Source organism: Chiloscyllium plagiosum, chromosome 9 (assembly GCF_004010195.1).
Source record: "Chiloscyllium plagiosum isolate BGI_BamShark_2017 chromosome 9, ASM401019v2, whole genome shotgun sequence".
NCBI lineage: Eukaryota > Metazoa > Chordata > Chondrichthyes > Orectolobiformes > Hemiscylliidae > Chiloscyllium > Chiloscyllium plagiosum.
The window spans coordinates 78,387,232-78,413,456 of record NC_057718.1 but is presented as its reverse complement, the minus strand read 5'-3'; the positions used below and the strand labels follow the sequence as shown (position 1 = coordinate 78,413,456).

Genomic DNA, 26,225 nt, shown 5'->3' with positions numbered 1-26,225 from the left:
TCATCAAACCAGTGCAGTTCTACCTTTGACCCTTCAAGGTTTGAAAACCGCACAAACTAGAAATCCAAATCTCGAACCTTCCTGTATGATTCAGCTATTCATCAAGTGGTTTCCATAGTTCAGTATGAATTTAAATATTAACTACTTAATACATTTTGATATGGCAATTATAGTGTAAGGATTATACAAAAACTTCCATATCCGCCACAGATTCACCTGCACCTCCACCCACATCATCTACTGCATCCGCTGCAGCCGGGGCCTCCTCTTCTATATTGGGGAGACAGGCCGCCTACCTGCGGAGCGATTCAGAGAGCACCTCTGGGCCACCCGGACGAACCAACCCAACCAACCTGTGGCACAGCATTTCAACTCACCTGCAGTCTTCTTGTTGACCTCTCCGCCTCCATCCTACTCCGACCTATCACCCTCACCTTGACCTCTTTCCACCTATCACATTTCCAACTCCCCTCCTCCAAGTCCCTCCTCCCTACCTTTTATCTTCTCCTGCTGAACACTCTCTGCTCATTCCTGAAGAAGGGCCTGTGCCCGAAACGTCGAATCTCCTGTTCCCTGGATGCTGCCTGACCTGCTGTGCTGTTCCAGCAATAAAGTTTCAACTTATACAAAAACAGAAGCAACCTCTATAAAACAGTGAGAAAACCATAACTTACGTATCACCATTCGATGTAAACTTCCATGATCCAGTAAGGGAAGAAAGCATTCTTAAATCATAGGTCTTATGCCTGTAAACTATCTTGCATTCCATCTTTTTGGGTGGACAAACAACGCTAGTCTTCCATTCAAAAGTTGTTGAGCAACCAAGGATCTCACTCAGCACTTCGGGGTTTCCATTTTCAGCTGTTTCATCACATCTGAAGATGACTGTTGATCTCCGAGTTGCTGTTCCTGATGCCAATGAATATTTAAAAAAGTTCATTTAAAACAAACTGCAAGAAATTAAAATAACTGGCAGTCATTTTAAACATTCACCACTTGTATACAAAGACATACAGTTACTATTACATTTCATTACTACAGAAGCCCCATGCTTTGTCCTTGTAATAGTCATTAGTTGTTGAACACCACAGAAATCCATCTGTTTTCCCATCTGTTGTACACTCACTGTAGGAGTTCCCAAGAAATATGAAAGGGAATCTGCAAAGCTCTCCTCTTTCAGTTACTGTCAAAGGCATCGAAGAAAAGGCACTAAGTCACTTCCACAAGAGAGATATAGTCTAAACTCCATCCTAAAGCATCATCAATTTCTTTAGGTGATGCTTAAATAAAAAAAAAAGCTTAACTCCTATCATGGTCTGTTACCTGCTGTTCTTTCTTGCTCCCATTTTTTTGCTCACCCAGTTGGTCATCTTTATACATGAGTGGAAACAAAGACCATGTCCATCCATTCAATTATGGACAGCATTATAATGCACTCAGCTCATGGACGTACTGGAAATTCACAAAGGCACTTTCAGCAGGAACCATGCCAAATGTGTAATTTCTTCAGCCCAGGATTGTGAAGCAAATTGCAGCATCCTTTAATTCTATCCTGGTTAAAGGTCAGCTAACTCAGAACACAGGCTGCATGGTGGCTCAGTAGTTAGCACAGTTGCCTCATAGCACAAAGGACCGGAGTTCGATTCTAGCCTCAACCAACTGTCTGTGCGCAGTTTGCATGCACTCCCAGTATTGGCATGGGTATCTTCAGGATGCTCTGATGGCCTCAGTCCAAAAACGTGCAGATTAGCTGGATTGGCTATGCTAAATTGCTCATAATGTGCAGGTTAGGTGGACTAGCCATGGGAAATGCAGCATTACAGGGATAGGGTAGAGGGTGGCTCTGAGGGGATACTCTTTGGAGGGTCACTGTAGACTCAGTGGGTCAAATGGCCTGTTTCCGTACTGTAGGGATTCTTATTTTATACACAAGAGACAAGCAACCAAACTAAATTAATGTCTCTTACCTTTTGGGCACAGATCACTACTCCTATAATACAACATCAAGGCCTGATCCTGGTGTTTGTATTCCAGGGTCATTGCTTTTGGATTTCCAAATGATGCTGCTTCGTTACCCGAGACCAAGCAGACAGCGCTGTTTTTACAGTCAGGTACACCCGTTACTGCTGCACATATATTAAGGTGATAGGTCCTTCCTTTAAAGTTGACCTGAAGGATCATGAATAGTGTCAATTAGTTGTGTTATGATAGCAAATTAATGAGACTATTCTGCATGAAAGAGACTTTTCATATTCAAATATTGCCCGTATGTTAAAAATCAGACACCATATTGCCTTCCAGTAGTGACTTGTTAGTTAAAATTAAATTGGAAGAACTAAACTAAAACCTCAGGAAACCAAAAGTGGAAGCACAATAGGGAGTAAAAATGATAGCGAGAGAGTCTTTAGTCATTTAAAAAAAGGGAAAGAACAAGTGTGCTGGTTTTCTTGAAAAAGAGAATAGGGAGTTAATAAGGAAATGGCATATTCAATGATTAGATATTTTACTTCTCTTCATTTGAGAATAGCAAAAATAGTGCAATAATAGCTACAATCAGGAGGTGGAAAACAAAAAGAGGAACTTGGTGAAATTACAATCCCTGTGGAAGTGGTAATAAGCAAACTGTTGAACTCTCTGTTTAAGTCCTTGGGTCATGATGAACTTTATCCTAGAGTTAAATCTTCCCTCGGTTTAATACTTTGCTAATTTGACAAACTTTGCTAGATTTTGGAAAAGTTTCATTAGCCTGGGAATCAGCAAATATAATCCCTGTGTTCAAGAAGGGAGAAAGGCCAAAAACAATTTTACATGTCAGTTAACTCAATGTCTGAAAAAGGGGGAAAAAAAAACATTATTGATGTTATCAGCTGGGTACTTTTTTTAACAAAATAAAAGTAAAGGTAACTGGGAAGAGTCAACATGGTTTTGAGAAAAAGAAATTATGTTTAACCAAGTTATTAGAATTCTTTGAAGGAGTAATGTGTTTTGGATAAAAAGCCTATTGATGTACTGTATCTAATTTCCAGAAAGCATTTGACAATCTTCCACATACAATATTATTTCACAAAGTAGGAATTTGTCCCAACTAGGAAACAAAAATTGGGGCCTCATTTCTATTTTTAAAATAAAGCGATCAACTATAGCGCACAATTTTTAAAACAGTATGCATAACTCACTCCCATTCACCCTGCTCTTGTACATCTTACCATTGAGCGGATCATTTCACATTGCTACTTATTAACTTCATTTGTGATCCACCTGGTCTCTACTTAGCCATATCCTTGGCTTTCTTAGTTCTTTCATTCATCTTTATGTTGTCTGTAAATTTCAATATTATGCCTCCTTTACTTAAACTTCAGTTTGTTACGCATTAGCTTTCTATAATTAATCCATTACCTGGTATTTCCCTCCTGTTAAAACAGACAGATTGAAGGTGTGATGTAACTGTTGATCAAATAGTGAACAGCCAGATGTAATCACTGAATCTGGACACACCAGTGGAGTTGCCCATTCAAACACAAAGCTACATTCTGATTTTCTCATCATTTTTGGTCTTCCCTGGCGAGAAGAAATCACAGAATGGATCAGCATTTCAACACATGAAATTTAATATCACCTTTTCACATTATCACAACATAATATTAGGTAATGGTGTAGATATACAAAGACAAAATAACACCAAAATCTAAGCTTTGTATCTGGTTATTTACATAAAGCTAGAACATATCAATCATTACTCAAAAGGATAATACAAGCCTTTGACTGTTACCCACTTGATTTTGATTTATATTAGACTTTATACTGATTACACAACAGTCAAGCAAATTTCTTACCAAGTCTACACCCTTGACACAATGGAATACTATGAGGGAGTCATAAGTCAATTTAGGATCTGTTTGACAGGTAACATTGGTTGTGAAAGAAATGTAGACGTCCTGAGTTGCTGAATTAATTTGTGGAGGTGCAGAAGCATAACCAATTGCCTACAACAACAAAAAAGCAAGTTATTGAAACTGAAATGTTAGCATTCATTTACAATGTATCATTTTCTTCAGCTGCAGCGCTTTGGTCTGAATCATTCTTGTAAACAATGTCAGCACATCATAAGACTATGGTCAAATATACAATTGAAAGATTGAAATTATTGCAAGTGTAATTATTGCATCCAAGTGAATAACATATATCCTCAATGAAAGAACCTAAATGTATTCTTCTTCAATAAAGGCATACCCCTCTTCAACTTTCATTAATATAGACTTCACAAAAATCAACAGAGACACTGCACAGGAACAAAAATCTGATACTGATCTACAGATGTGCTATAATAGGCGGCTGAAAGCTTGGATTAAGAGTTAGATCTTAAGAAATATCTTGAAGGAAACAAGAGATATGTGGAGAGGAAAGTTTTAGGAAAGGAATTCTAGAGCTAAATGCTGAAGTTGAAGGCAGATCTGTCATTTGCAAAGTGATGAAAAACTGGGAAGACTAACTGGAGCACCCAGACTTCAGGATGGTAGCACCATAAGAGGTTGCAGAGCTAGGACAGAGCAAGTTCCTGCTGTACAGAGAGGAGGGCAAAGCGTACAGCAATAGCAATTGGAGATTTGATAGTAAGGGCACAAAAAGGCACTTCTTTCGCCACAAGGTGCTATGTTGCCTCCCTGGTGCAAGGGTCACAGGTGTCTAAGAGTGTACAGGACATCCTGAAATGAGAGGATAAATAGACAATATTGGCACAAATACAGAGCTAGGAAGAGTGACAAGGTTCTGCAACAAGTCAGGGAGTTAGGTAGTAAACTAAAAATCAGGACCTTTAGGGTAGTAATCACAGGATTATTCCACATCCTACTGAGGCTGGGAACAGAGACATAGCACAATAGAACATGTGGTCAAAAAGCTGTCTTCAGATATTTGGATCTTTGGAAGGTCTCCAAGGGAAGGTGGAAGCTGAACAAAGACAGGTTTCACCTAAACTGGAGGGGCACCAATATCTTGGCAGGGAGGTTGGATAGTGTCACTTGGGAGGGTTTAATCTAATGTGGCAGGAATGTGGTAATTGTAGCAGCAATACAAAGAGTCAGGAATAAGGTAAGAAAAAGAATAAGCCTAAGAACAAGGTAAATATTGCCAACAGGAAGAGCAGTCGGGAGAGATTGCGGAGTTCAGCAGATTTGGAGGTTGGGCTGGATTTGCTTCAATACTAGTAGTAGAACAGGTAAAATGGATGAACTTAGAGCTTGGATTAACGCATGCAATTATGATATTGTTGGCATCACAGAGACACGGTTGAAAGAGGGGCAGGATTGGCAGCTTAACGCTCGGGATATTGATGTTTTAGACGAGACAGAGGACAACGCGAGAGGGGTATGGGAGTTGCATTACTGGTCAGGCAGTATATCAAAGCTGTGTTGATGAAGGACACCATGGAGGGGCAGCAAGGCATTATCGTTAGAACTCAGGCTTAGGAAGGGTGCAATTGCAATGCTGGGATTGTATGACAGACCTCCTAGCAGGAGATAGAGGAAGAAATATTTAGTCAGATTTTGGAAATAATGGTTGTGGCGGGTGGTTTTAACTTTCCTCATTGATTGCAATTCACTTCTTGCCAGGGGTTTGGATAGGGATTAGTTTGTTCATTGTGTCCAGGAGGGTCTTTTTGAAACAGTATCTGGATAATCCAATGAGTGAGGGGGCCATACTGGACCCAGTATTGGGGAAGAAGCCCGTCCAGGTGATCAAAGCTTCAGTGGGAGCGCATTTTGGGAATAGTGACTGTAATTCCCAAAGTTTTCAGATACCTACAACGACACGAGTGAACTTCAGATGAAGGGAGAATAAATTGTAAAAGTTTAGTTAGGACCGGATAGATGTTGTACTGTAGCTGTATGATGTGGGAGCTGGCTGATCCCATTGTGAACAACAGTGACATCTGTAGCAAGTGTTGGTTGCTGGAAGAACTCCAGAACAGAATTGATGATCTGGAATCTGAGCTTCAAACTCTGCGGCACATCCGGGAGGGGAAAAGAGTTACCTGGACACTGTTAGGAGGCTGTCATACCTGGGAGATTTAGTAATTAAATTGAGTGTTCAGGGAAAGAGTGTGAGATTAAGGGACCTCAGCCCTTGACCTTGTCAAACAGGTATGAGATTCTTGCTTCCTGTACGGATGAGAGAAAGGGCTATAGACAGGATGAGCCAGCTGATCATGGCACCATGGTGCAGAAGGCTATTCAAGAGGGGGAAGCAAAAAAGACTAGTTGTTATAGGGGATTCTATAATTAGGGGACAGATAATATCCTTCGCAAGCTGGATCAGAAGACCCACATGGCATGTTGCCTGCCCAGTGCCAGAGTGCAGGACTTCTCCAACCAGCTTGAAAGGATATTGGAGCTGGAGGGAGAGGATCCAGTTGTTGGGACTAACAACATAGGCAAAGCTAGGTGGAAGACCTGTTTGGGGATTATCAAGCACTAGGAAGGAAATTGAAGTACAGGTCCTCAAGGGTCATGATCTCAGAATTACTGCCGGAGTCACGTGCCAATTGGCATAGGGCTAAGAAAGTTAGGGAAGTAAACACGTGGCTAAGGGATTGGTGTGGGAAAGAGCGATTCCATTTCATGGGGCATTGGCATCAGTTTTGGAACGGGGGTGGTGGTGGAGATATGTACTGTTGGGATGGTCTCCACCTGAACCGATCTGGAACCAGTGTTCTTGCATAAAGGATACAAAGGGTGGTCATGGTCAGTAGGACTTTAAAATTGAGTCGGGGGGGGGGGGGGTGAAGGGAGGGAGGGATGAAGGGAGGGAGTGAAAGCGACGGAGTATGGAGTTAACTGGAAAGCAGCATAGCATGCGTGCTGGTGATTTTAAGTCGGGGCAGACTAGGAATGCAGCAAACAAAGGAAGGAAAACTTAAGCCATCTTATGATTTCCAATGTCTCTAATAATAACTTAGCATTAAGGCACTTTACCTGAACACTGGTATTTATAGCAAAGTAGATGAACAAACGGCACAAATCATGAATGATTATGATATGGTAGGCATCTGATGCAGTTGCAGGGGGTTCAGGACTGGCAGCTAAACATTAGAGGATTTACAACTTATCGAAAAGACAGGGAGACGGGCAGAGGGGGCAACATTGCCTTGTTAGTTAGGAATGAAATTAAATCTATGGCACTGAATGGTATAAGGGCAGATGGTGTGCAGTCTGTGTGGGTGGAGTTGAGAAACCATGAAGGCAAAAAACCAAAATGGGAGTTATGTACAGACCTCCCAACAGTGGTCAAGACCAGGGACACAAGATGCACTGGGAAATAGATAGGGCGTTCAGAAAAGGCAAGGCCATGTGATCATGGGGAACTTCAATACGCAGGTGGACTGAGTGAATAATGTTGCCAGTGGATTCAAAGAAAGGGAATTCATGGAATGCTTACAGGATGGCTTTTTGGAACAGCTTGTGAGCAGGCTTTTTTGGTCATGCTATGTAATGAGCCAGACGTTATAAAAGATCTAAAGTAAGGAACACTTAGGAGGCAATGATCATAATATGAGGAGAAAGTGAGGTCTGCAGATGCTGGAGATCATTGCTGGAAATGTGTTGCTGGAAAAGCGCAGCAGGTCAGGCAGCATCCAGGGAACAGGAGAATCGACGTTTCGGGCAGAAGCCCTTCTCCTGAAGAAGGGCTTATGCCCGAAACGTTGATTCTCTTGTTACCTGGATGCTGCCTGACCTGCTGCGCTTTTCCAGCAATGATCATAATATGGTCGAGTTCAGTCTCGAGTTTGAAAAGGAAGGCAAAATCAGATGTAATGGCTTTACAGTTAATTAAGAGATAATTACAGGGGCACAAGTAGGGAACTGATGAAAATCGACAAAGCAGAGCCTAGCAAGGAAGACAGTAGAGCAACAATGGCAGGAGTTTCTGATTGTATGGAGGACACAGTATAGAGGTTCATCCCAAAGAAAAAGAAAGAATATCTGGGGTGGGGAAGAATTAGACAACCACAGCTGACAAAGGAGGTCAGGAAATGTAACAAAGAAAACCAGAGAGCCTATAAAGTGGCCAGAGCACTGGGAAATCAGACGATCGATCGACCAACCAACCAACCAGGGGATAACAGAGAAATAAGGAAGCAGATCAAATATGAAGATAAGCTAGCCAGTAATCTTAGAAATGATAGTTAAAGTTTATTTTAATAAATAAGAAACAAGAGGCAAAAGTAGACATTAGGCCACTCCAAATTGATGCTGGAAGGCTAGTGATGGGAATAAGGAAATAGCTGAAGAACTTAAGTACTCTGCATCAGTCTTCAGTGGAAGACATAAGTAATATCCCAACAATTAAGGAGAGTCAGGAGCAGTGTTGAGTATGATAGCTATTACAAAAGAGAAAGTGTTAGAAAAGCTAAAAAGGTCTAGAAATTGATAAATCTCCTGGCCCTGATGGGAACATCCTAGAGTTCTGAGGGAGATGGCTGAGGAAATGGCGGAGGTGTTGTTTGTAATCTTTCAAAAGTCACTCGAGTCAGGGAAAGTCCCAGATGATTGGAAAATCGCTTTGTAACCCCCTTGTTCAAGAAAGGATCAAGACAAAGATGGAAAATTATAGGCTGATTAGCCTAACCTTGGTTGTTGGTAAAATGCTAGAATCCATCGTTAAGGATGTGATTTCTAAATTCTTGGAAGTGCAGAGTCAGATTAGAACAAGTCAGCATGCACTTAGTATGGGGAGGTTGAGAGTGATAAACCGGTTAGAATTCTTCGAAGAGGTAACAAGTAGGTTCGACCGGGAAAACCCTGCAGATGTTATCCACCTAGACTTCCAAAAGGCCTTTGATAAGGTGCCTCACAGGAGGCTGCTGAGTAAGGGGAGGGCCCATGGTGTTCGAGATGAGCTATTGGCATGGATTGAGGATTGGCTGTCTGACAGAAAGAGTTGGGATAAAGTTCTTTTTCGGAATGGCAGCTAGTGACAAGTGGTGTCCTGCAGGGTTCAGTGTTGGGGCTGCAGCTGTTCACTTTAGATATTAATGAACTGGATGAAGGGACTGGGGACATTCTGGCGAAATTTGCCGATGATACAAAGTTAGGTGGACAGGCAGATAGTACTGAGGAGGTGGGGAGGCTACAGAAAGATTTAGACATTTTAGGAGTGGTCCAGGAAACGGCTGATGAAATTTACTGAACAAATGCAAGCTCTTGCACTTTGGAAGAATCCAGGCATGGACTATTTTCTAAATGGTGAGGAAATTCCTCAAGCCAAAGTACAAAGGGACCTGGGAGTGCTAGTCCAGGATTCTCTAAAGGTTGACTTGCAAGTCGAGTCAGTGATTAAGAAACAAATGTAATGTTGTCATTTATCTCAAGAGGGTTGGAATGTAAAAGCAGCACTGTGCTTCTGAGACTTTATAAAGCTCTAGTTAGGTCCCATTTAGAATACGGTGTCCAATTTTGGGCCCCACATCTCAGGAAGGACATACAGGCACTGGAGCGTGTCCAACGGCGATTCACATGGATGATCCCTGGAATGGTAGGCCTAACGTAAGATGAACATTTGAGGATCCTGGGATTGTATTTATTGGAGTTTAGAAGGTTGTGGGGAGATCTAATACAAACTTAGAAGATAATGCATGGCTTAGAAAGGGTGAATGCTGGGAAACTTTCCATTAGACAGGGACACTAGGACCTGGGCACACAGCCATAAAATTAGAGGGGATCAATGTAGAATGGGAATGAGGGGGCACTTGTTCAGACAGAGTGGTGGGCCTGTGGAATTTATTGCCATGAAGCGCAGTGGAGGCCAGGATGTTAAATGTCTTCAAGGAAGAGATGGATAAATTCTTGATTTCGCAAGGAATTAAATGGCTACAGGGAGAGTGCAGGTAAGTGGAGTGGAAATGCCCAGCAGCCATGATTAAATGCCAGAGTGGAGTCAATGGGCTGAATGGCCTTACTTCCACTCCGATGTCTTATGGACTTTTGGAGAAGGCCAACTACAATTGAATTAGTCAAGAACTGAAGAACGTGGATTGGGAGCAGCTGTTTAGGGTAAATTCATATCTGACATGTAGGAGTCTTTTAAAGACTACTGGTCAGAGTGCAGGACATGTGATTCCTGTAAAAAAAAAAAGGACAGGGATGTCAGGATTCAGGAACCTTGGATGACAAAAAAAATCAGCTTAGTCAAAACAAAAAGGTATACTTAAGGTTTACCCAACTGAAAACAGATAAAGTCCTTGAAGGAACATAGCAAGCAGGAATGAGCTTAAATGGGGAGTTTGGAGAACTAAAAAGGGGCTATAAAACATCCTTGGCCAGCAGGATTAAGGAGAATCAGAAAGCATTTTACACATATTAGGAAGGTAGCTAAGATAAAGTAGGCCCACTCAAGGATAAAAGGAGGGAGATGATGTTGTAAACCCGAGGAAATGGGTGAGATCCTTAATGAATATTTTACATCAGTATTCATTAAAGAGGGGCACGTGACGAATGCAGGGGTTAGGGAAAGGTGTGTGAATACTCTGGGGAAGATCAACATAATGAGGAAGCAGCATTGGGGTCTTGAAATGCATTAAGGTAGACAAGTCCCTCGGGTCAGATGGGATCAATCTCAGGATACTGTGGGAGGCAAGGGAGGAAATAGCTGAGAGCAGATAACTTTGCATCCCCTATCACCTCAGGCAAGGTTCCAGAGGATGGGAGAATGGCCAAGTTGTTCCTTTGTTACAGAAAGAAAACAGATAATCAAGGTAATACAGGCATCAGTGGTAGGGAAGCTGTTGGAGAAGATCTTGAGAAAGAATTTACTCACATTTGGAAACAAATGGTCTTGTTAATGACAAGCAGCATGGATTTGTGTAGGGAAAGGTCATGTCTCACCAACTTCATTGATTTTAAGGTAGTGACAAGAATGATCGTTAAGGGAAGAGCAGCGTATATTGTACAAATGGATTTTACTAAGTCACTTTAAAAGGTTTCTCATAGCAGGCTGGTACAAAAGATAGAGTTTCATGGGATCAGAGGTTTGTTGGCTAGATAGATACAAACCTGGCTTGGTCATAGAAGATGAAAGGGTACTTTCTGCAACAGAGGAGATCAGTAACTAGGGATGCTCCACAGGGGTCAGTGCTGGGACCTTGGTTGTTTGCAATATACATACATAAATGATCTGGAGGAAAATGTAGGTGGCCTGATTAGTAAGTTTGACCTGGAAATGTGTTGCTGGAAAAGCGCAGCAGGTCAGGCAGCATCCAGGGAACAGGAGAATCAACGTTTCGGGCATAAGCCCTTCTTCAGGAAGTAAGTTTGACGCCAAAGTTGCAGATAGTGAGAAGGATTGTCAAAGAATACAGCAGGATATAGACAGATTGCCAATTTGGAAGAGAAATGGCAAATGGTGTTTAATCCTGACAAATGTGAGAAGATGCATTTTGGAGGATCAAATTCAGATGTGAATTATACTATAAATGCCAGAATGCTTAAGAGTGTTGACAGGGGGGATTGGGGTGAACGGGTCTACGGATCCCTCAAAGTGAAACAATAGGTAGAGAAGATCGTCAAGGAGGCATATAGCATGTTCGCTCTCATTGACCAGGATATCAAATATAAAAGTTAACAAGTTACGTTACAGCTTTATAAAACTTTAGTTAGACCACATTTTGAATAGTGTGCACAATTCTGGTCACCACACTGAAGAGGATGTAGATGCTTTACCAGGACGTTGTCTGGTCTAGAGGATTTTATAACCTACAAAGTTAAGCAGCATAATTAGGGTGGATAGTCAGAGGCTTTTTCCCCAGGGTGGTAAGGTCAACTACAAGAGGGCACAGGTTTAAGGTGGTGCTGTGAGGAGGGGTGGAGTTTAGGTGAGAAGTGCAGGAAGTTCTTTTTCCAGAGGGTGACAGGTGAATGGAATGAATACCCAGTGGAGGTGGTGGACGCAGACATGTTAGCAATGTTTAAGGCAATGTTTGATAGATGAACACGAGGGATAGACACCACATATGGTCAATAATTAGCATATCTAAATAAGGACTAGGAGTCAGCACAGGCAAAGGGCCTGTTCCTGTGCTATATTGCATTGCAGGGGAAAGTTGAAAATAAGAAGAACTTTAAGAATCAAGGCAATGCTGGACCTGGGGCCAGTCTAGATAATGGAGTGAGAAGCCAGCAAAAACTGATTATAGGAAGGATGTGGAAGCAATGGAAAGGGTGTAGAGGAGATTTACCAGGATGTTACCAGGGAAGGTCTTATGAGGAAAGGCTGAGGGACTTGAGATTGTTTTCATTAGAGAGAAGTTTAAGAGGTGACTTAATAGAGGCTGACAAAATGATCAGAGGATTAGATAGAGTGGACAGTGAAAACCTTTTATCCTTGGATGGTGGATGGCTAGCACGAGAGGACATAACTTTAAATTGAGGGGTGATAGATATAGGACAGATTTCAGACAGATTCTTTACTCAGAGTAGCAAGGGCATGGAATGCCTTGTCAGCAACAGGGGTAAACTCACCAACTTTAAGGGCATTTAAATGGTCATTAGATAAACATATGGATGATAATGGAATAGTGTATGTTATATGGGTTTCAATCAACGGAGGTAAAAACAATGACTGCAGAAGCTGCAAACCAGATTCTGGATTAGTTGTGCTGGAACAGCACAGCAGTTCAGGCAGCATCCAAGGTATATGGGTTTCAGATTGGTTTCACAGGTTCACGTAGAGGGCCAATGGGCTTGTACTGCGCTGCAATGTTCTATGATCCAAGTTAAGAGAAGGGTGAAGTTTAAGATGAGGTTAAGTTTACGAAAACTGGGAGGTTAACCTGAAAAGCATTGGAGCCTACAGGTAACAAAGGTATGACTGAGGTTTGCAGCAACAGGCAAGTTGAGACAGAAACAGAGGTGAGTGAGTTTACTAGGGCGAGGGTTGGAAAATCAGCACAGTGTCAATAAGACACTAAGGTCATGAATAGTCTGGTTCAGTCTTAAACAACAGCTAGGACGATGTCTGAAAGGTCTTCCTAATACTCTCGCAAACAGCACACTACCCTATTATCTAATCTCAGTGTGCACTGTCCGAAGTGATGTCCTTCGGATGAGATTTTAAACAGAATAAACCAGTGGTTCAGATTGATGTTAAGATCTTACAGCACAGTGAACAAACAAGGATTCGCTCAGATACAGACCACTAGTTCTACCTCAGACAGCTAAATATTTAATATTACTATGAGGGGCATTGCTATACATAAAATGATTGACTCAATTTTCCAGAAGTATTATTATTTACACGAAGCATCACGAGTCATCTCAACTGATCACAGCATTACATAAATAATGTCAATTTTTTTCAGCCTAGTTCCTTTAGTTCTTTTATTCACATCAAATAGTTAGAGGTCATTGAACACATTTTAATGGCCTTTAACAAAACTAGATGTATGGAAGTTTAGTAAACAGTATATTCTCATTCCTTCTGCCTTCTAATATTTGAACGATATCAGTGATTAGCATCAACTTAGAGTCTAGATCTACATAACAGGACCATCGACGTGTCAAAAACAACCTTACTACTCTCATTCCATTTTCCAGCACTTGGCCCATAACCAAGCATTTCTTAGCACTGCAGGTACACAAATATTTCAGATGTTGAGGGTTTCTGCCTTAACAAGGTTTGCATGAAGTTCCAGAATCCTACCACCCTCATCTCTAAACCTTCTCCCTCTCCTCTTCAATCTATTCCCCTGGTTACTAATCTCTCCAAGGGGAGAGAGATCCTGTGTTATGTATCTAAGGCACTCATCTTTATACATCTCAATCACGTCCCCTCTCAATCTTTTCTTCAACTATAAAGAGAACCACCACAGTAAATCTCTTCATAATTAAAACTCTAGCCCAAGCAACATCTTGGTAAATCTCTTTTGCACCCTCTCCAATGCAATCACATGCCTCCTATGTGGATTCCAGGACTGCACACTATAGTCTAGCTGTGGTCTCACTAGTTCTAACATAACATCCCTGCTTTTAAACCCCATGCCTCAATTAATAAAGGCAGATATACCATAAGCTGTCTTAAACATATATTCACCTGCCAAGTTAAGGGACTCAAGCACAAGCACACCAAGGTCCTGCTGCTCCTGTACTTCCCTGGTTCCTACCGTTTATCATGTATTCCCTTGTAAAGTGCAGCACCTCTCATTTATCCAGGCTGAATTCCTTTTGCCACTTATCAACCCATCTACCTGTAATCTAAGGTTTTCTTCCCTATTATTTACAACCATGCCAATTTTTGCATCATCTGCAAACTTCCTGATCAACCCTCCCACATTCGAGATTAAGTCATTTATATAAAGCACAACCAGCAAGGGTCCTAACACTGACCCCTGCAGAACCCAATGGACAGAATTCCAATCAAACATCCCTCAACCTTCTGCTTCCAACCACTCAACCAATTGTAGATCCCAATTTGCCAAATGACTTTGGATCCTATTGGTTCTTCACTTCACTAGCAATCTCCCATGTGGGCCCTCAAAAGCCTTGAAGTCCAAATAGTCTACACCAAAATCATCAGCCTCCTCTACATACCTAGTCACATCTTCAAAAAAATTAAATTAAAAATCGGTCAGACATGACCTCCCCTGAACAAAACCATGCTAACTGCTCTTGATTAATTCTTGCCTCTCCAAATGTCGGTTAATTCCGTCCCTCAGAATTACTTCCAATTGTTTCCCCACCACTAAAGTTAAACTGACTGGCCTCCAGTACCCTGGTTTGTCCCTTGCTCCTTTCGAAGGATGGTACCATATTAGCTGTCCTCCAGTCTTCTGGCATCTCTTATAGCTAGAGAAGAATTGAGAGCCACTACCAACACCCTGCTATTCCCTCCTTTGCCTCACTCAACCTGGGATACATTTCAACTGGATTTTGGGATTTATCTGCTTTTAAGCTTGCCAGACTACTTAGAACCTTCCTTCTGTCTATATTAAATTTCTTTAAATACATCACAGTACTTCTCCCCAATTTCTATACCCACATTAATGGTGATACAAATTAAAATTTAGAACACTTTCCTCTAGCTCCACACACAAATTACCACTTTGGTCCTTAATAGACCCTACTCTCTCTTGTTATGCTTTTACCCTGAATGTACCTAGAAGCCAATTCAAGATTTTTCTTTTTTTAAAAACTGCCAGTATCCTTTTACTCTCTAAATTTCCTTAAATTCCCTCTTGCGCATTCTGGACTCCTCTGGAGCTTCTGTATTTCAAGCCCTCGTAATGTGCCTTAAGCCTCCCAAGGTCTCTTAATCCAATTCTGTATATCCCTCAACATCAGTGTTCACAGGATTTGATGGTCCCACTTTCTTTATTGAAAGATTTTGGCCACTGTTCTGAGAAAGATTTAGCTGGAAATATCTGCTTTAAGTCCACTCTGGCAAAATCATGTCTGATCTTATTAAAATCAGCTTTTTCCATGGTTTAGAACTTTGGAGTTCAGACCTATCCTTGTCCTTTTCCATTACAAGCTTGAATTTAACAGTTATTCTTCCCCATTGATATTTCAACTACTTACCTAGCTTTGCTACTTATAATTAAGTCTAGACCTCTTCCTCTCTTCTGGTAATGTCTTTTTTTTCAAACCTTCACTCAAGGGGTAAGCCAGGGCCTCAGCTTAACACTTTATCCAAAACAAACCACCAAATCCTACAGGACAGCTTTTCTTCAGTTGGACTTCACACTTACATCTCAGGGTGCAGCTTAAACACAACCATCTGACTCAGACAAGGACTGCTGAGCTGGGGCTGATACCTTGACTAGCTGCTGCCACCAATAAGAGAAAACCCTCAACTTAAGGAAACTGTCTTTAACACTAAACACACATGACAAAAGGCAAGGACAATTATTCAATAAACTTCTCGATTACTTTGACAAAGCAAAAGGCATGAAGTGAGTGAAAATTCAGTTGATATATTTATTGTCAAGCAAGCCTTTAAGAAGGCACCAGATGAGAATATCAGACAATAATCCTCCTTGAATGCCATATTAATTTATCTACATGGTTTTTCAGAGTGAATAGATTGAGGCGCTCCAAGTGGTTCAATTTTGGGGTCCTTTTGGATAATGAGAGAGAATATGGAGAAATTCCAACATTGTAGTGACCACAGTCACAAGCATGGCCTCAAGCAAGGAGACAGCATGCTACTTGTTAAATTGTGCTTCCTTTTCCATAAAGACAGCAAGATTAATCTTGAAAAGGTTGACATTTCTAACTTTCTCTTCCCTCTTTCACTAAAAAAAACAATGAATTGGGCTCACCACTAGAATGTAAAATGCAATGAAATTTGAGAGAACTTTTGATGTTCAGTTGGAAGCTGAATAAAATCCACAATGAAATTTGGGACACCCTTTAAAATGTACCTGCACAATTACATCTCAGTCATGTTCCAACATATTGTTTTCAGATGAGTGTACACACACACACACACACACACACACAGGATTTAACTTACCACAGGTGGCCCATTTACAGGATCCATGCACACAGCTGAACCAGGAGGACAGTCAACCCCTGGGATAGGATTTAGTGGTTGGCAAAGGTTGATGTAAAAATCAGGAGTGTCATCTTGACTATCATCAACAATATCTTCATCTTCTGCTGAATAATACCCAGTCTTCTGGATCAGAGGACTTAAATCAATAATCGAGCTTCCATTCTTCACCGAACATCTCACCTAGCCAGCAAACCAGAAAGGACAAGGAAAATGACAACCAAGTTACTTTGTAATAGCAAAGAAAACATTGCTAGTTTATTTAGTGGATAGATAACTGCCTTTACTTATCTAAACAAAGTTAAGTGGCAAAAGTGAAAAATTCATCTAAGTTAACAATTAGATAAATTAAAGGAAAGCCTGAAAGAGAACAGGTCCAAGAAAAGCTTAAATTTACTGCGAACAATTAAGTAGAAATACGTGCAGTTTCTAAGGTTACTGGTTATAAAGATTTTGTAAAAACGCTACCTCATGTTCACAGGCCAGCTGTGTATGCCAAGAAAAATAATGGGTGCATGTCTGCTCATCTGAAGCCACCAGTACAGGTCCAGTATTTGCTCCGGCAAATGTGCCGCAGACAAAACTGAAGATACTTCTGTGATGCAGGTTAGGATTACTGGAGCAGATATCACCTCCACTATATGTGAGCCTCAACACCTGATCTACATAAGTCACTTCTGTATTGAAACGCCCTGCATTGATTGCATGATCTTCTTGAATACACACACCTGCAAAAGGTCACAAACATTACTGGTTTTCAAATGAAATAGCAAACAAAAAAAAGTTCCTAAATATGTTAACGATGATTATTAAATAAATGTAGTGAACATTGCACAAAGTATTGGGCATAATACTTGCATTATTCACATCAGTTGCAGTCTACGCTTTGGAAAGTTTATATATTAAAAACACTTTACCCAAACAGTGGAGTCACACCAACAGCCTTCACTGCTGCCATGCCAGGTGGTGTGAAGTGCACATAGTCTGATCAAGACTTCTCCAATATACAACCCTCAGGCCAATTGTAATTGGTTCCCCTTAAACCTTTGCAATCTTTGGCCTAGATTTCCATTGCTATCTGGACCTGGCATGTTGTCTAATTTAGTTTGGCCAATTTTCTGTCAGGCCTGATTTCTCTGCCTATGGTCAATTTAGAATCTTCAATTTTGGACCTGTGATACCAACATGCCACAAGTGAATTGAAAAAAGATTGGAAAAAGAACCAGAGGGTCATAAGGAAACATTTTATGATTATGATCTGTAACAGCTTGCATGAAAGGAAAGTTTAAGGATGTTGAGTAATTTCAGAATTGAATTCAATAAAAGTCAGAAGGGATTAAGTTTACCCACCACAGGAAAATACAGATGAGTGGTATTAATTAAATAGCTCGCCTAAAGAACACAACAGGCAGGTGTGGGCGGCACGGTGGCACAGTGGTTAGCACTGCTGCCTCACAGCGCCAGAGACCCGGGTTCAATTCCCGCCTCAGGCGACAGACTGTGTGGAGTTTGCACGTTCTCCCAGTGTCTGCGTGGGTTTCCTCCGGGTGCTCCGGTTTCCTCCCACAGTCCAAAGATGTGCAGGTCAGGTGAATTGGCCATGCTAAATTGCCCGTAGTGTTAGGTAAGGGGTAAATGTAGGGGTATGGGTGGGTTACGCTTCGGCGGGTCGGTGTGGACTTGTTGGGCCGAAGGGCCTGTTTCCACACTGTAATGTAATCTAAAAATGTGCCATGTGGCCTCCTTGTATACTCAATTACGTTTGCCATAAGTGTAGACAACTGGAACTAGGGCTCACCAGTAATACGGGCATAAAATAACAACATTCTGAGGGGAGCACTTTGAATTCAAAAGGCAATCATCCACCCCCGTACTGCCCAGTCCTAAAAGATTACTTCATTTTGGTAAAGTTTTCATTCTTCGACTCCACTCTCCATTTAAGCGAAGGGGTAATTAAAAACTTTAGTATGTTAGCTTTTGTTCTACAGGAGTTAGTTGGAATTTAGTTAAATCAGTTCCTTGCTTGATCTAACCAAAAACAAACATTCACTCCAAAAATACTGCAGCACAGCAGGATACAGACTGAGATATAAACAATAACAAATGATCCCTGTATAACAACTTGCAACAACCTAAGGCACCACACAGGAGCATCACTAAATAGGATACTGAGCTGCTTAAAGGACCTATTAATTCAGATGAACACAGGCTTATCAACGAATAGGTTTTAAGTGAGTGCCCTTAAGCAAGTTTGGGGCCAAGGCAACTGCAGCCACCGTCACCAATATTGGAACTACTTATGATTAGAAATGCACAAAAGTCCAATGAAAGACTGTCATGGCTTAGAGGAGAATTTTGAGGGGCAATGCCATGGAATGACTTAATAAACAAATACAAGAATTCTGATGTCAATATAATGGCTTTAACTTCAGTACCCATTCAATACATACCAACATCATTCCCTGAACATCCAGTATTTTGCACCTTATCACAAATATTAAGGCGAATGAAGTTTCTTCTGATTTTATGATCATATATAGTATAGCCTTGACTTGTTCGCAGTGAATTCAAGTCAAATAAATGGCCTGGATGCAAAAACATGCAGCATTAGAAACAAAGTAATTTAGAACAAACATGTCCAAATCTCTAGATATATTAGAGTACAATATATTAATTTGCTAAGAAAATCAATTCACAAATGCCATGGTGGAAGATAAATCTATAAATTTATCCATAAAGAAAAAAATGTTGAACATAAAACACCACATGAAGTTAGCTGAACCCTGCAACCCACTTTATCAAAGCCTTTGATTATTTGATGGCTAATATCTGACTAAGCAGATATCTATTATAGAAGTAGGACCCTTGCTTGAAAAAAAATTGTACATGTTAAAATCCTGAAATAAAAACAGGAAACACCCAGTAGGCCAGACACCATATGTGGTAAGAATGAGTTAACATTGCAGATATGGGATCAAGTTAAAAAAAAAGTGTACATTTCAACTCATCTGTTCTCTCCACAACAAACTGATCTGAACATTCCAATTGTTGATTTTGCTTTGGATGGTGCAAGTTATCCAGACTTAGCCTGGATGCTATGTAGGGACCAATTAGTTTCATAAGATTTTGAGATAAAACAGATTTGCTTTCCTGTCAATTTTTTGTGTTTTCTAGACTAATTAGATTTTCCATTTCAGATAACATCTTTTAAGTACTCATTAGTCCAACTGCTGTCAGGAACTCAGTGTGGAGTTTACTGCTTTAAATGTGTGAAACTAAATTTTAAAAAACTTTGAGAACTTAAAATTGTGCTATCATAAAATTCACATTACTGACCTGTAATTGGATTTGTTACAACACACTCATTGTGTACATTTCTGGTTACTGGGCAAGCGAAAGCAGTGAACCACAAAAATGTGTACTCGCAACTTTCAATGGCAGTGATTAAGTCTGGCTTTGTGTTCTGTAAAAAGATAGATACTTGAAATGAAGTTTACCATCTCAATTATTATCTTGTCTTGCAATGATTACAAGACAAAAACCCCTGACATACCTTTTTTTCCAGCAATGTTAAAAGTTCTGTAATATTGAATTATTGCTTTCATGTCATTTTAGATATACACAAAAAGGCTACAGAAAAAGGTACATCAGGACAATTTAACTTCAATTTCTCTCTAATTTTAAGTTGAGATTTGCTACTCCACAATATAGGCATAGAGCAATGAGCTTTAACGGTGTATTTGTCTCCAATCCACATGTTCTAGTACATTGAGCTTGAGATATTTTGCACCCCTGCCACTGGACAGGTGTCTTTGTGGACTTTGTCCACAATTGATTTTGTTCATTCCACCATAGCGTACAGTTACAGGAGGTAAGATCTGCATAACAAAACATAACTCAATAAGGTGACTTAGATAGTCTTTTTTTTTCCCCCTCTTGATCTCTACTACAAAAAGTAGCACTAGTATAACATTAATATAAAAAGAACTGTGGATTCTAGTGACCTAAAACAAAAGCAGAAATTGCTGGTGAAACTCAGCAGATCTGGCAGCATCTGTGGGGAGAAAGCAGAGTTAATGTTAAGTCTAATGCTCATCAGAACAATATCATGGAAACACATTCCCATGTCTCTCTCAATCTAGACATGTCCCTTTTTTGTCACCCGAGTCACTACCATGAAACTTACTGCTGCTCTGGAGTACTTTTCCGCATGGCAGCGCACTGCCAACAGAATTAAGAAAATATCCTTTGCCCAACATCATACCTCCCCAGAGAACACATACAGGTCAACTCACTCTATAAATAAGGGAATTAACAGTTCTACAAAATTAAATTCAATATTTCCTATTTCCATTTGACTGTCAATTTTTTTTTAAAATCAAGGTTGGAAATATGGAACCCAATATGATTCTTTTACAAGAAATCTCTCATCTGAAGACAGTGCTGAACAGAATACCAAAACTGGTCATACATATTCATGTAACTATCAGTTTTGCATTCCCAGTGGTAGGCATCTACATTGTTAGCAGAGGACAATGATGCCTATAATCACTACTCCAAGATATCAATAGTGGAAGCAATAGAGTTGTTACAGATTAAACAGATAGGTTACAGATTAAGTAGAACATCATTTTTGATTCTTGTATCATACAAGAAACAAAGCAAAACATGAGCTGGATAGGAAGTTTTTCCACTGCATAATGCAATTTTGTTTCCTGCAAGCTTTCCATTTCTTATTTTGATTCACCTCAGGATAAAAAGTAACTGAAATAAGACTTACAATTGCATCTTTATCACATTTGAAACGTATGCTTGTAGTCTTATTGCGTCTTCCATCAGGACACCAGTCACCATTTTGATAACGTAGGACAAGCAGACCATGTTCTTCCCACCTTGGCCCTGCAACAACCTCACCAAGGTTTATATACTTGCTGCCATTCTTCAGGCAGACAGCTGCATTTAAGGGACAGGCCCAGTTGCCTATAAAATAATAAACAGGTTATTACAAACCAATGGCTACATTAAGCCCAAAATAAGCAAACATACAAACCATTAAGTTCAGAATAAAAACGCTAAAATGTCAATATAGCAATTCTGACTACTGAAGTTTAACCACTTACATATGCATAAATATAGTTTTGTAGAGAACATAACAGTCTCCTAATTACCGAATATGATGCACATTCACATTCTTGACTCATTCTAACCTTTTCAAATGGTGGTTAAACAAATCTCTACTCCTATAAATGTGGAAGTTTAATGCAAAAAAATTGCTTTTTTAGGAGTGCGTTTCCCACCTGGTTTTGGACAACTTCGATTCCAGAATAGCAATGCAATACTTCACCATAAAATTGGTGAACAAAGCACAATGCATAAAACAAAGATGGGAAAACTGCTTAAAGTGCCAGCAACATATGCCCAGCCACTCCAGATAATCGCAATAAAAGGTTCTCTCTAGAAACAGTATAAATAGATTATTTATTACCCTGTAACATTTAGCAAGGATGAATTTGATAAAATCAGTTTTAGATAGTTGTTCGATAACCACTATGGAAAAAGTCAAAGTAAACAGCAAGACAGAAGGAAATATACCATTTATATCATCTTTAACTGCCAAAACACTTTAATCAAATAATTACTTTTAAGTGTAATTACTATCGCAATGTACAAAACGCATGAAATTTGCACAAGGCAAGTTCCCAGAGTTATGAAATAAGCAACTAGATAACATTTCAGTACTGATGAGGGATAATTATCGATCAGAATAACTGGAGGAATACTCAATTATAGAATAATAGAACACAGGTGTGCCCTTGACACCTATTTGAAAGTAGTGTCCCCTTCAGTCCTAATTGCTTGTTTTTAGCCCATGAGCCTGCAAATATGATTACAATCGTCCCCACCATACTTGCAGGGGTTATGTTCCAAGACCTACTGTGGAATCCCAAAACCACATAGGAGCGAACCCATTCATTTAAATGGAAAACGTGCCTTCCTGGCAGCCACCTGGTCCCAGGCACTGGAACATTCTCGATGATATGCTCAGGCCACAGCAAACCAAGAGTAACTGAAACTGCAGAAAACAATTCTGCAGATACAGGGATTGCCCTGTATTTATTTAATTCCAATTTGAAGTTATTCAATCTGCTGCCATTATCCTTTCGGAGAACATACAAAACAAAAACTGCATAAATTCTAGAGTTGCCTGTTATTTTGGCAACAATTCCTCCTGGTTTACTCCATCAGGACAGTTCATGATTTTGAACATCCTTAGCAACCGCTGCTTAATTTTCTCTGTCCAAAAGAAAACAACCCAAGTACACAAATCTCTCCAGCATATCAGAAGTCTTCCATGACATTATTCTAACAAATCAAAGCCTTCTAGTTTTCAGTTTCTATTTTGCACCCACAACTGTCAGCTGAAGTACAGCTGACAGACTACTGATTGACAAATGAAGCCAAATATGTGGACAATACATTTTCATAGAAGTCTCTCTTCATCCAAATCCACCCACTACTTCAAGATTAACCTGCACAGCAACAAGAACAAGTCCTAGGTGTTCCTCTCCTTTCTATTTGAATATTAAATTCCAAAGATGAAAACCAACTCTTCAGTTTTCTCAGTTTTGCAGTCAACTTTATGTCATGAACAAAAACTGGTTTGTCATTGCTTATTTAATAGCGCAGAGAAAGTGTGTATGGAATTAGAGATTTTCCCATTCCTTGTTTCTCATTCCTCAGAAAATCCTATGGCTGCCTGTTTTGACTAGTGTATTTGCAACCTCCTTTAATGCTTCAAATTAGATTTGACTTGAATAGGTAAGTGAGCTCCAATGGGCAATGAGTGGCTCCCCATCAAATGCTACACAGCTAAATACTTCTGTTGCTCTCTCAATGCACTTGCCATTTTTTGGGACTAGTGACTTGCAGATGTTGATGTAATATGTCTGGTCAACATCACGTTGCTGTTCTATCTCCCAGTTGTCTTGAGACTGTGATAAAGGAGTAAGGTCATAGGAATTCCCACCTTTATCCCTAAAAAGAAAAAAAAGTTGCACTTCAAATCTTGAATTGGCTTTTATTGCATACATTGCTAAACTACCCATAACTGTAATCAACACCAGGCTTTAAAAACTTAACTCACACTATAATCAAGCAGATTGATAAAGAAATTGAAACATTAATATGATAAATGCATTGTTAAAGTGATCATGTTTCAAGTACATTAATGTGCTCCAGAAATTCCAAATCTCATAAGAAAGCCAAGAAATTTATGACAATTATTCTTCTAACTATGCACAAATCACATTTAATTCTTAGGTGGCAGTATGTTATTCATTACCAGAACAAGTATTACTATACAACATCACAACTTAGTTCTGTTCTCAGTTCATAAAAATTTTAATTACATTTGCATTTTTAACACCAACAGCAAATTTAACTGAAAGTTTGTTAAATAGGTAAATGTACCTTAATGTGCAATCGATGGATCGGAATGGTGGACAAGCATATGATGTATGCCATTCAAAGAGGTATGTACAATCTGGAGTTTCCCTCAAATATACTGGCTTGCCCTATGGGAGAGAACAACTTAATATTTTTGTTTTAATATTTAAATAAATTTGTTTTAAGCTGAAATTAAAGTTGAGGTTTCTTCATGTGGTCAATTCACTATCCTGGTAGCTTCACTATGGAAGAGACCATTAGTGGCAATTTGTATAAAGCATTTATAAAAAACACTAATTGAACAACATTGACTATTTCAACACTTGAATCAATCCACAGGCTATTTGCAAGCAGCATTTTACCACTTTCACCAAGAAGATTTGGAGACTGCCCCTCAGACCGTTATGCCATGACTTACAGAACCAGCGAGGTCAAATACCCAATGGACTTGACTTAGAGATGAAACAAATCTGCCATTCCCGAGGAGCTATTAAGTGAAATTTCAAGGACATTATTATTGTCCATGATGCTCAGAGGGGACAGGATTATGTTACCAAGACATCTTGTCTCCTCTCAGTACATATGATATTTGATTAGATTAGATTACATTACAGCGTGGAAACAGGCCCTTCGGCCCAACAAGTCCACACCGACCCGCCGAAGCGCAACCCACCCATACCCCTACATTTACCCCTTACCTAACACTGAGAACGTGCAAACTCCACACAGTCAGTCAGTCGCCTGAGGCGGGAATTGAACCCGGGTCTCAGGCGCTGTGAGGCAGCAGTGCTAACCACTGTGCCACCGTGCTGCCCACTCATTTGATTCCTCTTGTGTTAGTCTATATTTATGTAAACTTTTGCTCGCTAACATAACTATATTTAGGAACTGCAAGGCTACCAAGCCAAACTAAGCTTTTCGCCCTTCTCAGAATATCCATATGGCTACCATTGTATCAAACAGCATACAAGAGAATCTAGATGTATCTTGGTGATACTATCTTAAAAATGTCGTCTTAATGAGGAAATAGAGACCACTACATATTCAGGCAAGTGAAAAGGGGGCAGAAGTTCATCAGGTTTTATTGTCACTGGGTTATAGAAAAGGTGGTGTTATGGATGGCACATAAACGACTAGCAAGAGGTAATTTAGGGTTCAGAAAAACCAAAGCTAAAAAACATTTACACTGGCCTGGACTGTATGAGGATGTAGTTGAATTTTGCCACATATATGATACATGTCAGGTAATTGGAAAACCAAAGGCAGTAATAAAACCTGCATCTTTAATACCTATTCCTGCATTTGAGGAACTTTCACAAGAGCCTTGATTGTGTAGGACCCCTATCTAAAACAAAAAGTGGGAATCTGTATTTGTTAACAATAATGGATGCGTTCACTAGATTTCCAGAGGCCATTCCATTACACAATATCACAGCTAAAAGTATTGCAGAGGAATTACTCAATTTTCACTAGATACAGACTACCCACAGAGGTACAATTAGATCAAGGATTAAACTTCACATCAAAATTATTCAAGTTATGGACAACATAGGAATAAAACAATTCAAATCTACTGCATACCATTCAGAATCACGGAGTGCTAGAAAGATGGCAGACATTAAAGACCATGTTAAGGACTTAGAGTCAAGATTATCCAGATAATTGGGATAAGAGAATTCCATTTGTACTTTTTGCCATCAGCGATGTACCAAATGAATTGACCAAATTCAGTCCATTTGAATTAGTTTGTGTGCATGAAGGGAGAGGACCACTAAAACTGATTGAGGAGGAATTGGTCATAATTCAGAGACCACATATTCAGACTGTGTGTCAGATTTTAGGGAATAATTAAATAGAGCAGGGGAGTTGACTAGACAGCATTTAAAAGGAGAAAAGTGAGGTCTGCAGATGCTGGAGATCAGAGCTGGAAATGTGTTGCTGGAAAAGCGCAGGTCAGGCAGCATCCAGGGAACAGGAGAATCGACGTTTCGGGCATAAGCCCTTCTTCAGGAATGAGGAAAGTTTGTCCAGCAGGCTAAGATAAAAGGTAGGGAGGAGGGACTTGGGGGAGGGCCGTCGGATATGTGATAGGTTGAAAGAGGTCAAGGTGAGGACCAGTTCCAAAAACGCACAACCCAGATGGCCTCCTTCTTCAAGGACCGCAACTTCCCCCCCGACATGGTCGATGATGCCCTCCACCGCATCTCTTCCACTTCCCGCTCCTCCGCCCTTGAGCC

The 26,225-nt window shown here is 40.2% G+C and overlaps 1 protein-coding gene across 2 annotated transcripts in view; it reads right to left on the bottom strand.

The window, feature by feature from the left end:
- Positions 1-26,225, bottom strand: part of igf2r (insulin-like growth factor 2 receptor) — a 212,167-nt gene that overhangs the window by 33,558 nt on the left and 152,384 nt on the right. For both annotated transcript variants that reach the window (XM_043696288.1, XM_043696289.1), the window contains 11 exons: positions 24,013-24,116; positions 23,447-23,577; positions 21,323-21,522; positions 19,879-20,005; positions 18,993-19,127; positions 17,011-17,270; positions 16,504-16,725; positions 3,834-3,983; positions 3,397-3,558; positions 1,968-2,169; positions 675-909 (listed from right to left, as the gene is read on the bottom strand). In XM_043696288.1, coding sequence (XP_043552223.1) covers positions 675-909; positions 1,968-2,169; positions 3,397-3,558; positions 3,834-3,983; positions 16,504-16,725; positions 17,011-17,270; positions 18,993-19,127; positions 19,879-20,005; positions 21,323-21,522; positions 23,447-23,577; positions 24,013-24,116 — 1,928 coding nt within the window. The remainder of the gene's footprint in view (positions 1-674; positions 910-1,967; positions 2,170-3,396; positions 3,559-3,833; positions 3,984-16,503; positions 16,726-17,010; positions 17,271-18,992; positions 19,128-19,878; positions 20,006-21,322; positions 21,523-23,446; positions 23,578-24,012; positions 24,117-26,225) is intronic.